Genomic DNA, 15041 nt, shown 5'->3' with positions numbered 1-15041 from the left:
GCTGGGTTCAAATGTGTGTATAAACCCTGGATTGCTGATGCTATGTGTTGGCAATTGAGGGGCTTTGAAGCCATCGGTCGGCCATATTGGCACTATCCAGTAGGAGCAGTCCTCCATAGGAATGAATTCTACAGAATTTCAATTGAATGTTTTAGGGACAAAATTATATGCATTTAAGTATTTTGTTGTAGCGGGGCCAGTAACATTAGGTTAATTATACTTTAAGGAAAATGTTTTTATATATACAGCACCAGTCAAAAGTTTGGACACGCCTACTTATTTCAGGGTTTTTCTTTATTTTTACTATTTTCTACATTGTAGAATAATGGTGAACACATCAAAACTATGAAATGGCACATATGGAATCATGTAATAACCAAAAAAGTGTTAAACAAATCAAACTATACTTTATATTTGAGATTCTTCAAAGTAGCCCCCCTTTGCCTTGATGACACTTGGCATTCTCTCAAACAGCTTCACCTGGAACACTTTTCCAACACTCTTGAAGGAGTTCTCACATATGCTGAGCACTTGTTGAATGAGTAGGTGTGTCCAAACTTTTGACTGGTACTGTATATATATTTTCATTTTTCTCACATAATACACTGAACAAAAATATAAACGCAACATGTAAAGTGTTGGTCCCATGTTTCATGAGCTGAAATAGAATATCCCAGACATTTTCCAGACACACAAAAAGTGTATTTCTATCAAATTCTTTGCACAAATTTGTTTACATCCCTGTTAGTGAGCATTTCACCTTTAACAAGATAATCCATCCACCTGACAGGTATGGTATTTCAAGAAGCTGATTAAACAGCATGATCATTACACAGGTGCATCATGTGTTGGGGACAATAAAAGAACACTAAATGTGCAGTATTGTCACACGACACAATGCCACAGGTGTCAAGTTGAGGGAGTGTGCAATTGGCATGCTGACTGCAGGAATGTCCCCCAGAGCTGTTGCCAAATAATTTAATGTTTATTTATCTACCACAAGGCGCCTTCAACATCGTTTTAGAGAATTTGGCAGTAAGTCCAACCGGCCTCACAGCCACAGACCACATGTATGGCAGTTTGCTGATGTAAACGTTGTGAAGAGAGTGACCCATGGTGGCGGTGGGGTTATGGTAAGGGCAGGCATAAGCTACATACACAATTTCATTTTATCAATGGCAATTGGATTGCACAAAAATATTTTGCCGAAATCCTGAGGCCCATTGTGAGGCCCATTTTGTTTAAAGGTATCTGTGACCAACATATGCATATCTGTATTCTTAGTCATGTGAAATCCATAGATTAGGGCCTGATGAAATTATTTCAATTGACTGATTACCTCATATGAACTGTAACTCAGTAAAATCAATGAAATTGTTGCATGTTGCATTTATATTTTTGTTCAGAATATCATTTTAAAGTAAGCATTAATGTGTCTGTAATACACTGCTCAAAAAAACAAAGGGAATACTTAAACAACACAATGTAACTCCAAGTCAATCACACTTCTGTGAAATCAAACTGTCCACTTAGGAAGCAACACTGATTGGCAATAAATTTCACATGCTGTTGTGCAAATGGAATAGACAACAGGTGGAAATTATAGGCAATTAGCAAGACACCCCCAATAAAGGAGTGGTTCTGCAGGTGGTGACCACAGACCACTTCTCAGTTCCTATGCTTCCTGGCTGATGTTTTGGTCACTTTTGAATGCTGGCGGTGCTTTCACTCTAGTGGTAGCATGAGACGGAGTCCAGAACCCACACAAGTGGCTCAGGTAGTGCAGCTCACCCAGGATGGCACATCAATGCGAGCTGTGGCAAGAAGGTTTGCTGTGTCTGTCAGCGTAGTGTCCAGAGCATGGAGGCGCTACCAGGAGACAGGCCAGTACATCAGGAGACGTGAAGGAGGCCGTAAGAGGGCAACAACCCAGCAGCAGGACCGCTCCCTTCACCTTTGTGCAAGGAGGAGCAGGAGGAGCACTGCCAGAGCCCTGCAAAATGACCTCCAGCAGGCCACAAATGTGCATGTGTCTGCTCAAACGGTCAGAAACAGACTCCATGAGGGTGGTATGAGGGCCCGATGTCCACAGGTAGGGGTTGTGCTTACAGCCCAACACCGTGCAGGACGTTTGGCAAATTCGCCACTGGCGCCCTGTGCTCTTCACAGATGAAAGCAGGTTCACACTGAGCACATGTGACAGACGTGACAGAGTCTGGAGACGCCGTGGAGAACGTTCTGCTGCCTGCAACATCCTCCAGCATGACCGGTTTGGCGGTGGGTCAGTCATGGTGTGGGGTGGCATTTCTTTGGGCGACCGCACAGCCCTCCATGTGCTCGCCAGAGGTAGCCTGACTGCCATTAGGTACCGAGATGAGATCCTCAGACCCCTTGTGAGACCATATGCTGGTGCGGTTGGCCCTGGGTTCCTCTTAATGCAAGACAATGCTAGACCTCATGTGGCTGGAGTGTGTCAGCAGTTCCTGCAAGAGGAAGGCATTGATGCTATGAACTGGCCCGCCCGTTCCCCAGACCTGAATCCAATTGAGCACATCTGGGACATCATGTCTCGCTCCATCCACCAAAGCCACGTTGCACCGCAGACTGTCCAGGAGTTGGCAGATGCTTTAGTCCAGGTCTGGGAGGAGATCCCTCAGGAGACCATCCGCCACCTCATCAGGAGCATGCCCAGGCGTTGTAGGGAGGTCATACTGGCACGTGGAGGCCACACACACTACTGAGCCTCATTTTGACTTGTTTTAAGGACATTACATCAAAGTTGGATCAGCCTGTAGTGTGGTTTTCCACTTTCATTTTGAGTGTGACTCCAAATCCAGACCTCCATGGGTTGATACATTTGATTTCCATTGATAATTTGTGTGTGATTTTGTTGTCAGCACATTCAACTATGTAAAGAAAAAAGTATTTAATAAGAATATTTCATTCATTCAGATCTAGGATGTGTTATTTTAGTGTTCCCTTTATTTTTTTGAGCAGTGTATAAATCAATGGCTGGGTTACACACTGATCCCTCCAATTCAAAGTCCGGCCCAACCTTTCATGTTAAGGCCAGTCTATGTGTCGGTGCGGCAGGGTAAGTCTCTGTGCTGTGTCTCTGCCTGTATTTCCTACAGTAATCTATGGGTGGGTGGTGATAGGTGACCCTGTCCTGTCCACTCCCCTCCCCTGGCACTGCCCAGCCTGACCTGTCAGCGCCAGCCTGCCACTCTGAAAGGGGACACCTCGGACGTGTGTGGCCGCATGCCGTCACACTGACATCTGCTCAAGGTCATTGGAAAAAATGTGTGTCTGTGTGCCTCGAAGGGGTGACAGTGACAGTGTGTGGCCCATAGAAAAATGAATGCAGTACTGCCCCATCATATCAGAGACTACAGTGCACTAACCTTCCCCTGGGCAATGACACCCTGAAGGGAAGGGACACTTTCTCTCACAATGCTTTTCCTACTGCGACGAACAGAGTCAGACACAGTGGTGAAATATAATGAGGTGCATAGAGACTCAGTCATGTTTGCGGCCCCAACACAATAAGACTTTTAACAATAAGATTTTGGTGTGGTCCTCCTAGAATTGTTCTGGTGTGTTTTTCTCCAGCCTTAATTTATTCCCCTGCTTTTCCCAATGATTCAGTGCAGCCCTGCTTGTTGAAATGGCCCTCCTCCTCTGTGCTCTGTATTACTGACCTGTCAATCTCCAGCTCTCTCTGTCGCAGCAGGCCCTCTTTGATCTTCACCAGAGTGTTCACAGGAAGGGAGGCTCCGCCCAGCTTCTGCACAAGAAACATACAAGTCGATCAGCACATTTACAATAACATCTTGTAAACAGGCCAATCCACATCAGCCTCAACAATATAAAGGTTTAACTAAGAGACACCCAAGCAAGCGACTCAACTAGCCAAAAGCCATTTTGCATTCATGAACTTAACGTAGTCCCTGATCTACTGTAGTCCCTATCCAAACACATGAGCCACAGCTTAATTAAAACGTTCCATCTGTCTTCAAAGCCCACGTACAACTCCACACACTGTGCCTTCACACGTTCCTACAGTATATGCTGTATAACCTACCCCTCCTCTATGCAGGCATGTGGGAGAGGGTGTTGCGGCCAGGCAGGTAGGCGGGCGGGCGTCTCTTGAACATTGCATCAGTGGATGACTAATCTCTTGTCGCATAACAAGGCTATATAGCACAAGACTACAGTGCATTCAGAAAGTATTCAGACGCCTTGATTTTTCCACATTTTCTTACTTTTACAGCCTTATTCTAAAATGTATTAAATAAATGTTTTTTCCTCATCAATCTACACAGAATACCCCATAATGACAAAGCGAAAACATTTTTAGAAATGTTTGCAAATGTATTCAAAATAAAAAACAACAATATCTTATTTACATAAGATTATATCCTTGAGATATTTCTACAACTTGATTAGACTCCGCCTGTGGTAAATTCAATTGATTGGACATGATTTGGAAAGGCACACACCTGTCTATATAAAGGTCCCACAGTTGACAGTGCATGTCAGAGCAAAACCCGAGCAATGAAGTCCAATGAATTTTCCATAGAGCTCCGAGACAGGATTGTGTCGAGGCACAGATCTAGGGAAGGGTACCAAAAAAAGGCTGCAGCATTGAAGCCTCCATCATTCTCAAATGGAAGAAGTTTGGATCTACGAAGTCTTCCTAGAGCTGGCAGCCCAGCCAAACTATGCAATCGGGGGAGAAGGGCCTTGGTCAGGGAGGTGACCAAGAACCCAATGGTCACTCTGACAGAGCTCTAGAGTTCCTCTGTGGAGATGGGAGAACCTTCCAAAAGGACAACCATCTCTGCAGCACTCCACCAATCAGACCTTTATGGTAGAGTGGCCAGACGTAAGCCACACCTCAGTAAAAGGCAAATGACAGCCCACTTGAAGTTTGCCATAAGGCACCTAAAGGACTCTCAGACACTGAGAAACAAGATTCTCCGGTCTGATGAAACCAAGATTGAACTTTTTGGCATGAATGCCAAGCGTCACGTCTGGAGGAAACCTGGCATCATCGCTACGGTGAAGCATGGTGGTGGCAACATCAAGCTGTGGGGATGTTTTTCAGTGGCAAGAACTGGGAGACTAGTCAGGACCGAGGGAAAGATGAACGGAGCAAAGTACAGAGAGATCTGCTCCAGGGCGCTCAGAACCTCAGACTGGGGTGAAGGTTCACCTTCCAACAGGACAATGACCCTAAGCAAACAGCCAAGACAATGCAGGAGTGGCTTCGGGACAAGTCTCTGAATGTCCCTGAGTGGCCCAGCCAGAGCAGGACTTGAACCTGATCGAACATCTCTGCAGCGACACTCCCCATCCAACCTGACAGAGCCCGAGAGGATCTGCAGAGAAAAATGGGAGAAACTCCCGAGGCACACCTGGCCCAGCAATCACTGCCAAAGGTGCTTCAACAAAGAATTGAGTAAAGGGTCTAATACTTATGTAAATGTGATATTTCAGTGTTCTATTTTTTTATTAATTTGCAAAAATGTCTAAAAACCTGTTTTGCCTTTGTCATTATGGGGTAATAAGTTGTGGCTGCTTTGCGTGATGTATTGTTGTCTCTACCTTCTTTCTCTTTGTGCTGTTGTCTGTGCCCAGTAATGTTTGTATCCTGTTTTGTGCTGCCATGTTGTGTTGCTACCATGTTGTTGTTATGTTGTGTTGCTACCATGCTGTGTTGTCATGTGTTTCTGCCTTGCTATGTTGTTGTCTTTAGGTCTCTCTTTATGTAGTGTTGTGTTGTCTCTTGTCGTGATGTGTGTTTTGTCCTATATTTTTATTTATGTTTATTTTTAATCCCAGCCCCCCTCCCCGCAGGAGGCCTTTTGCCTTTTGGTGGGCCTTCATTGTAAATAATAATTTGTTCTTAACTGACTTGCCTAGTTAAATAAAGGTTCAATCAAATAAAAAATAACAAGACTATATAGCATAACAAGGTATATGTTCCAGAAGGCTGGGCTGAAGCAGGGCCCTGGTGAGGAGCTGTCACAGAGATCACGCTATGCCCCTCTAACAGGGTGCTGAAAAGGTCCCATTATAAGGTCAGGTATGTCCTCGCTACCAGCTACTGCAGGAGCACAGGGCAGAGATTTGATTGTGTTTCATTTTATTAGGATCTCTTTTAGTCCTCATTTGGACTAATCTCCCAAGAGTCCCAAAGCATTAAAATACAATTTATAATATGATCACATTTTCACAGTTACAAACAGACATAATACATTGACATATTGACCAGATACATATTCTAACAGTCAAAAAAGATAGATTGATTCTTCAGAGACCCGAGTCATGTTCAGTAGGCATGATCGTCTTTTTAAACGGAAAGACAATGAGTTTTCTTACGGAGAAATTCAGTTACCACCTCTGTTTGATATGGGTTTCTGCAGTTTTCTGCCTGCTGATGGTGATCCTTTATATTATAAGCTGGTCTCAGTCTCCATAAAGGGATGAATGGATTGTATGGGAGGCTGCTACATCTAAGCTGCAACATACACTGAGTATACAAAACATTAAGAACACCTGCTCTTTCCATGACAGACTGACCAGGTGTATCCAGGTGAAAGCTGTGATCCCTTATTGATTGTTTCTTGAGCGGATGATCGGGGGGCCAGGAACATAATTACAAATCATTTGTAGACTGCAAACTGACCGCAAGAATCCCAAACAGATATTATATTTGACTAAACATAATCATTTCAAACCTTGCTTACATTTGTATATGATCACGTGTCTCTCTATTATGCGTGGGAATACTTTGGAACAGATTTTCATAATTACAATCTCTTGGAGCTACACTTTTATGTCCAACAAGAAACAATTTAAAAAGTAGTGATGCACCGATATGACATTTTTGGCCGATACCAATTTCCGATATCTTCCTTGCCAAAAAAAACTGATACCGATAACCGATATTTAACATTTTAGCGGCGTTTTAAGCATTCTAGTACAGTTAAATAGGCAACACACACACATGGACGCAGTGGTCTAAGGCATCTCAGTGCAGAGTCGTCACTACCGTCCCTGGTTTAAATCCAGGCTGTATCACATTGGGCTGTGATTGGGAGTCCCATAGGGCGGCGCACAATTGGCCCAGCGTTTTTAGCTAATATCGGCCGATTCCGATATTTTCACTGATATATCGTGCATCCCTAAAAAAATTTTATTTATTTTTGCTCTGAAAACTACCATGGGCTGCCAGTTGGGGAAACCTGGTGTAGATGAAGGGAAGGAGAACGGTTAAAGAAGGATTTTTAAGCCTTGAGACAATTGAGGATTGTGTATGTTTGCTATTCGGAGAGTTAATGGGCAAGACAAAATATGTAAGTGCCTTTGAACAGGGTATGGTAGTAGGTACCAGGCGCACCGGTTTGAGTCTATCAAGAACTGCAATGTCTCTGGGGTTTTCACACTCAACAGTTTCCCGTGTGTATCAAGAATGGTGCACCACCCAAAGGACATCCAGCCAACTTGACACAACTGTGGGCACCATTGACCAGCATCCCTGCGGAACGCTTTCAACACCTTGTAGAGTCCCTTCCCCGACACTATTGAGGCTGTTCTGAGGGCAAAAGTGGGTGCAAACTCAATATTAGCAAGGTCTTCCTAATGTTTTGTACATTCAGGGTATCGCTCAACAGAAACATTTAAAACCCTGGAAAATCCCGTAGGTATCCTGGTGTGGTGGACTGGACGTTGTGTCTACAACACTAGGATCTCCTTCTGACAACTGTGGTGGTCTGGCAGTCATCATCCACCTCAGCCTTAGTAGCCCTAGGTGCTATGTGCACAAAAAATGCACACCAATAACATGGATCCTGGACACATAACCACATTCTTCATTTTACAGCGCCTCTTATCAGATGTGTGTAACCCCTCAGTAATCCTCTCTTTAAAATAGTTCCAGTGACGGTCAGATTTTAAATACCTCTGTTATTAATGCCCTCCCCAGCAAACCAGAACCTGCCTGCCACCAGGTTATAAATACCTCTGTTATTAATGCCCTCCCCAGCAAACCAGAACCTGCCTGCCACCAGGTTATAAATACCTCTGTTATTAATGCCCTCCCCAGCAAACCAGAACCTGCCTGCCACCAGGTTATAAATACCTCTGTTATTAATGCCCTCCCCAGCAAACCAGAACCTGCCTGCCACCAGGTTATAAATACCTCTGTTATTAATGCCCTCCCCAGCAAACCAGAACCTGCCTGCCACCAGGTTATAAATACCTCTGTTATTAATGCCCTCCCCAGCAAACCAGAACCTGCCTGCCACCAGGTTATAAATACCTCTGTTATTAATGCCCTCCCCAGCAAACCAGAACCTGCCTGCCACCAGGTTATAAATACCTCTGTTATTAATGCCCTCCCCAGCAAACCAGAACCTGCCTGCCACCAGGTTATAAATACCTCTGTTATTAATGCCCTCCCCAGCAAACCAGAACCTGTCTGCCACCAGGTTATAAATACCTCTGTTATTAATGCCCTCCCCAGCAAACCAGAACCTGCCTGCCACCAGGTTATAAATACCTCTGTTATTAATGCCCTCCCCAGCAAACCAGAACCTGCCTGCCACCAGGTTATAAATACCTCTGTTATTAATGCCCTCCCCAGTAAACCGGGAACATTACCAGAACATTGGCTAACATTCTCATTAAAGCTGCAATATTTGGGCAACCCGACATAATTCACGTAGAAATGTGTGTTATAGATCTGTCATTCGCATCGAAAGCAAGTCAAAGAAGCGGTAGATCAGTTATATGTGTGCTATTTCTATGCTTCCCGTTCTTAAGTTTTGTTTTTGCATCTTTTACTGTGGTTTTGTACACCAGCTTCAAACAGCTGAAAATACAATCTGTTTGGTGATGGAAAATATATTTCAAAGCGGGTAAGATGGTACAATGATTGTCTACACTATACTTGCTTTTTTTTGGTCACAAACTGACAATTAGGCAAATTATTAAAAACTTTATTTAAAAAATACAATAATTTATTATTAAATCATACAATCACTACATAGTGCACCTTTAAGTTCTAGTTAGGATTATATCTAGCATTACATTGACAACATCCCCAAAACATTCAAAGAATGTTTTTGATAACAAAATGTTTTAAATGGACTGTTCTCCTAAAACTCACTACAATGTTGTGCACAATCACCACAGAACATTCCCCGAATGTTCTTATTAGGTTTCCTGGTAATGTAATAACACAATGTCCCAGTAATGTTTTTACAACATTATGTGGGACAAAATGTGGGGAACATATCTCTTGTGATGTCCCCATTCTGTTCCCACAAACTAATGAAACATTCTGGGAACCTTTAAAGTACAGACAAAATGTCTTCTGGGACATTTTTGCAAGATCAGGTGAAGGATTTAAACAAACATTGTATAATCATAAGCATAACTGGACAGTGTTTGTGTTATTAGAACATTTAGGTTAACCTAATGAATGTTCTGGGAACATTCACAGAACCAATTTTGGTTTGCTGGGAATCAGCTGTAGAGCTCTTGTCTCTGTCTCTCTATCCCCCCCCCCCCCCCCCATGAGGTTTTTCTGTAGTGACAACAAACAAGAGGTGGGGAGTTTCCACAACACTGAGCAGCTGTGTGAAGTAGCCAGGGCAGGACAGGGTAAGTCAGGTTAGGATAAGACGGGCCAGGCCGGGGTAAGACAGGACAGTGGGGCCCACAGGGACTGGCCTGAACTCTGGGGGTCCCACTGCTGGCTTTGGCCCTCTCATCACAACACAGACACACAGCCGGCCTGGGACAAGGCTAAAAACATACGTCAATGCTCGTTAGTTCTGACAATATCGGCAAGCATTAGTGTTTACGCCTTTTGCTGCAAAGGAAACAGAGGAAAGCCCCAACTCCCTTTAGTTTTAGGCTGGTCTAAATAGAGCGTAAATAGCAAGCATGGCAAGCTGAGGAGATGTCCCCGTGTAGAGGAAACTATGTGTGTCTCTGGAAGTAGGAACAACCCACAGGAGCGGAAGTCACTGTCCAAACAGACCAAGGTCTAAATTCGGACTGGTGGTTTCTGTCCTGTCCTGCCTCTCTCAGTGACATTGCTGTGAGAGAATGAGGACACAAGGGAATTAACTGGGGATCCATCCAGCACAAGGAAATTCCCTATTCAGTAGCTTCTCCATCACCCTTAGGAGGTCACACGAGTCACTAAGGCACCAATACTGATAAAAGAGTCCACTATCTAACTCTTAACAGCCCACTTTACTTCATTGACATGTCCCTCTTTGATAATCTCAGTTAACAGGAAGAAACCCACTGGAGTGTGGCTCTACTGCCGCTGAAACAACATTGATGGATGATGGTCGATTTTGAACATGGAACTAAAAACTAAATGGCATTGTATGCTGGATACCACTTTCTCTGGGAATCAATGAAAGAGATCAGCCTGTTCAATTGAGAGAGAAAGAGAGGGAGAGACACACAGAAAGTGAGAGAGTACGTTAAGAGAGACGGGATGAGTGGAGGGGTGAGCTTGTGTGTCACCATTCAGTCGGAGGCTCTTGGGTCGGGCCTGGGGGGGTTTACTTTAAGATTAGGGGCGAATGCCTGGTCTAAGGCATAGCTGTCATTCCCTACCAGCTGATAGCACCCAACACAACACACCCACCGCCCTTTGGCTGAGTGTGTCACCGCGGGACTGCTAACCTCACAACACACCCACGTTTTATACTGCAATGGTTTAATTGCATGCATCAACCGCAGAGAGACCTAAGCCTAACCCCAGCAGCCACCCCTAGACCCAGGTTCAGGTTACCTCTCATTGTCACTGGTCCAAGACCATACTGTATATATCTGTCTCTCCGGCAACAGGCTTCCATCTAAAGATCATTGTTGTTCTCTTTCTCCACACAGTCGTTTCAACCAATTACAGTACCAACAGTAACAGCTGCTACCAGCTCAAGTCATTACACTGGGCTGAACGCTGGAAATGCCAAACGTCAAGTTTCATTTAGGTTTATTTATCTGCACCATACAGGGAGATAGAAACACACACACACGCACACACAACGAGCCTAAAGAACCAGGAACCAAATCATCTTGTATAACATGTCCCACATACACTGAGTGTTAGGGCTGACCCCATTTAGTCGACTGGTCGATTGTTTGGTTGATAGGCTGTTGCTTAACCGAGATTTCTTTAGTCGAGCAGTATATATATAGCAGTATATATATTACTTAGGCCTATATATAATTTCAATACTTCTATAGGCTACTGCATCAATCAATCATTCATTCGTTCCTGCCATCACAAAGCATACGAGACAATCATGCTTTGAAACGCAATCAAGCATTTTAGTTTTCAAATTACATAACAAAGGGAGCTTTGAATAATTAGCCTGAGCAATAAATAAACCACAATTCACGAATGCATACAACTATTTTCAGTTTGCTGTAATAAAGGCTTTATCTATATTTTTTACATTAGTACAGACTCTCTGGTAAACATATGTGTTTAGTGTTGTTAACACTGTCCCAAATGGTCAGAATAAATTATAACATTGTAATCTAACAGCAACTGTTTGGCACATAATATTCACACAACACTTGCTCCTATACCCTCCTTTTTCTGGATCTCCAGTAGTTTCCACCACTAGGTCAAATGTCTTCCACAGATCTGACTTCCCCTTTCCCTCCTGAGCAACCTGTAAATATTAGCCCGTTTCGAGTTGCTTTTTCATGTCCTTCGCATCCATTTTGCTGTCGACATTACTGTGTTCAGAGTTTGTTATAACCAATGTGTTGATGTGATTATGATAGGCTATAGGTCAGGCTTAAGGCCACATGCATACGATGCTTACATGTTTCACGTAAAGAGAGCAGGGGTTGAGGGAATAGGGAATATTTTTTGTAAACAAATTAGTGATTTTGGTAACAGAACTTTTCAGTCAGAAACAAGTAAGAAACTAAATGGATGAAATGATGTAGCAGCTTGGGCACGGACAGCACAATAAACACTTACTGTGCTGTGGTGCCGTTTCACTGCAGTAGGGAGGAGAGCGAGGGAACGCCCACCAGTCACAATGACCACCAGTCACACAGTCATTTTTTGAACACAGTGTCACCATCGGGCTCTTACTTGAGTCATTTGTGTGTCTTAATTATTTAATCAAACCGTGTACTTCAAGCATCAGAGAAGCTCAGTGCATATGTAGTTGGTTTTATTCAAACACATAGAATGGTCGAAAGAACAGGACGTCTCTCGGTCAACCAAGATTTGTTGTGGTCGGGGACAGCCCTACTGAGTATACAACACATTAACAACACCTGCTCTTTCCATGACATAGGCTGGCCAGGTGGATTCAGGTGAAAGCTATGATCCCTTATTGATGTCACTTGTTAAATCCACTTCAATCAGTGTAGATGAAGGAGAAGAGACATGTTAAAGAAGGATTTGTAAGCCCTGAGACAACTGAAACATGGATTGTGTATGTGTGCCATTTATAGGGTGAGTGGACAAGACAAAATACTTAAGTGCCTCTGAACAGGGTATGGTAGTAGGTGCCAGGCGCACCAGTTTGTGTCAAGAACTGCAACGCTGCTGGGTTTTCCATGCTCAACAGTTTCCCGTGTATAAAAAAACACCCACAAGACATCCAGCCAACTTGACACAACTGTGGGAAGCATTGGAGTCAACATGGGCCAGCATCCCTGTGGAACGCTTTCAACACCCTGTAGAGTCCATGTCCCAGCGAATTGAAGCTGTTCTGAAGGGAAAAGGGGGGTGTTCCTAATGTTTGCTACACTCAGTGTATGTCAGTATATTTATAGTTAAAGACATTGTTACTGGGAGGTCTTTCACCATGTCAAATGACTATCTTCCTGGCAGAGCTTGTTACTTAAAGATCAGATCAGATTACAGCAGCATACTGTAATTATGTTAGGACTACTGTTCAAAGTGCTGCTGGCTAGTTAGTGTGGCTTTGAGTTACAAGTAACACGGCACAGCTATGACTCAGGTTACACTAAGAGAAGTGAACATTGCTAGCTTGTTACCACCTACTGCTACTACATCTCACCAGCTAGAGTTACAAAATGAAAGAGTGCAGTTATATCAGCTTCCTCGTATTTCTACTTTCAACAGAAATAGCATGTTCCACCTAGTCTATCTTGGACCATCCAGTCGAGGTCAGCATTTAGCTTTGGGGCAGGTTTAAGCTGCATCGATATGTTAGCATTTAAAATGAACCTGGCACATTCGGCACAACACAACTTCCATGACTTCCTGTGGAGATGGCTTACATTAAATGACACCTGAGAGCCAAGCAGGCTAATTATTGTCTCTCTCTCTGGCTCTCTGCTGGAGGGGAGGTCTAGGAGAGCCCTGGAGACCTGGCAGGCAAACTCACTATACTTTCATATGGTGGGGCAGTATGGAGGAGAGAAAAGTCTGAACCTCTCTTTCCTCTCTCCTTCTTTCCTTTCCTCTCTCCCTCCATTTCCTCTCTCTCCTGACTCCCTGTCCCCTGGCTACTGCCGTGGCAAGGCGAAGTGAGCTCCACTTTGTCAAGTAGCACAGCTAATCTGCTGCCAATTCTCAGAATGTTATCGCCCCCGCCGCCCTCCTCCCAGGGCTCTCCAGTCCAGACACCCCGGATTTCAGCACACACACCTCCCCCTCCACTGACGCGCCACCCCCGAGCATTGAAACATCGGGACAGAGACTGCCCTGATCTGACTGCCCTCATTCAGAGTCAACTCCACCATATAATGTAGTTACAATGGTCAAGCATGACCCACATGACCTTAATGGCTCAAAATGGTGCCAGCTGGACTGCATCATCTGACTTTCAGACAAGTGACCACAAAACCTAGTAGATTGGGGTGTAATCGCTGTCCACATGCTCTGGTGAGGCTGTCACACCTGACTCCTTTCTATACACACCAACATGATGACCTTTTTCTCTGAATTGCCTTGTACCACTGTAAGATTGTGTTTTATAACTTAGCTAGTCATGTTGGCAATAGAACAAGCTTTCAAGTCATGCCCACCTGACCCAGATTGCGATTTATAATGGATCGTTTTTGGATTGCGTGAACAACAACAGTAGTTGTGTGATGGTGGGGATGCAGGGTTGTGTTCCAAACAAAACAACTACAAGTCTGCTTGCTCTAGTTCCTCAACGGCACAGCTAGGAGAGCTCAATAAAGTATCTTACAGTTCAAGACTCTTCTTTGAGTCATGAAATGCATTGAAATTGCTTAGGAACTGTGCACCATGTGGAGAGGCCACATGGAGACACCAGCTAGTCCTCTCACTCAAACCCTTGTCATGTTTTGGTCTTATGTTGCACCTATCCCACATTTTCCAGAAATGGTCTTATCATCTTACTGAATGTATCCAGAATATGTTCAGATTTTGTTATCAACAAATCAGCTGAAAATTACATGAAAGTAAAATGCACAGTGTAATGTTTGGATTCAGTCTTGTGTCGTCAGGTGAATTGTTGTGTCCTTACTTGTTGTGTCCTCACTTGTTGTGTCCTCACAGGTCTAATAATATTCCCATAATATCCAAACGGGTCCCTTTAAATTGCTACCATGCTTATTTTATTTAACTAGGCAAGTCTGTTAAGAACAAATTATTATTTACAGTAACGGACTACCCCGGCCAAACCCTAACCCGGACGACGCTGGGCCAATTGTGAGCAGCCCTATGGGACTCCCAATCACGGCCGGCTGTGATACAGCCTGGAATCAAACCAGGGTCTGTAGCACTGTGATGCAGTGCTTTAGACCGCTGCGCCACTCGGGAGTCAAAATGCACTTCATATTTCTTCTGTAATACAAATGTCAATTTAGCCCTATCAATATAGGCTAATTGTCACGAGTATAAAGGGTTAAAAGTGTGTGTGAACGCGTACGAACACGCACACACACACAAACAGAGAGCCTGAGGGAACAATAAGGCACCAGGCTGGGAGGAGTCCGTGTGTTGACAGGTGAGGGATAGAGCGGTGTGGTCTGGG

General features: G+C 44.0%; 1 protein-coding gene across 2 annotated transcripts in view; it reads right to left on the bottom strand.

The window, feature by feature from the left end:
• Positions 1–15041, bottom strand: part of LOC139415105 (centrosomal protein of 85 kDa-like) — a 100521-nt gene that overhangs the window by 19493 nt on the left and 65987 nt on the right. For both annotated transcript variants that reach the window (XM_071162923.1, XM_071162922.1), the window contains exon 4: positions 3702–3787. In XM_071162923.1, the coding sequence (XP_071019024.1) occupies positions 3702–3787 (86 nt within the window). The remainder of the gene's footprint in view (positions 1–3701; positions 3788–15041) is intronic.

This window comes from Oncorhynchus clarkii, chromosome 8 (genome assembly GCF_045791955.1).
Source record: "Oncorhynchus clarkii lewisi isolate Uvic-CL-2024 chromosome 8, UVic_Ocla_1.0, whole genome shotgun sequence".
Classification (NCBI taxonomy): domain Eukaryota; kingdom Metazoa; phylum Chordata; class Actinopteri; order Salmoniformes; family Salmonidae; genus Oncorhynchus; species Oncorhynchus clarkii.
The sequence above is the reverse complement of the archived record's forward strand: the minus strand, read 5'-3'. Positions and strand labels throughout refer to the sequence as shown.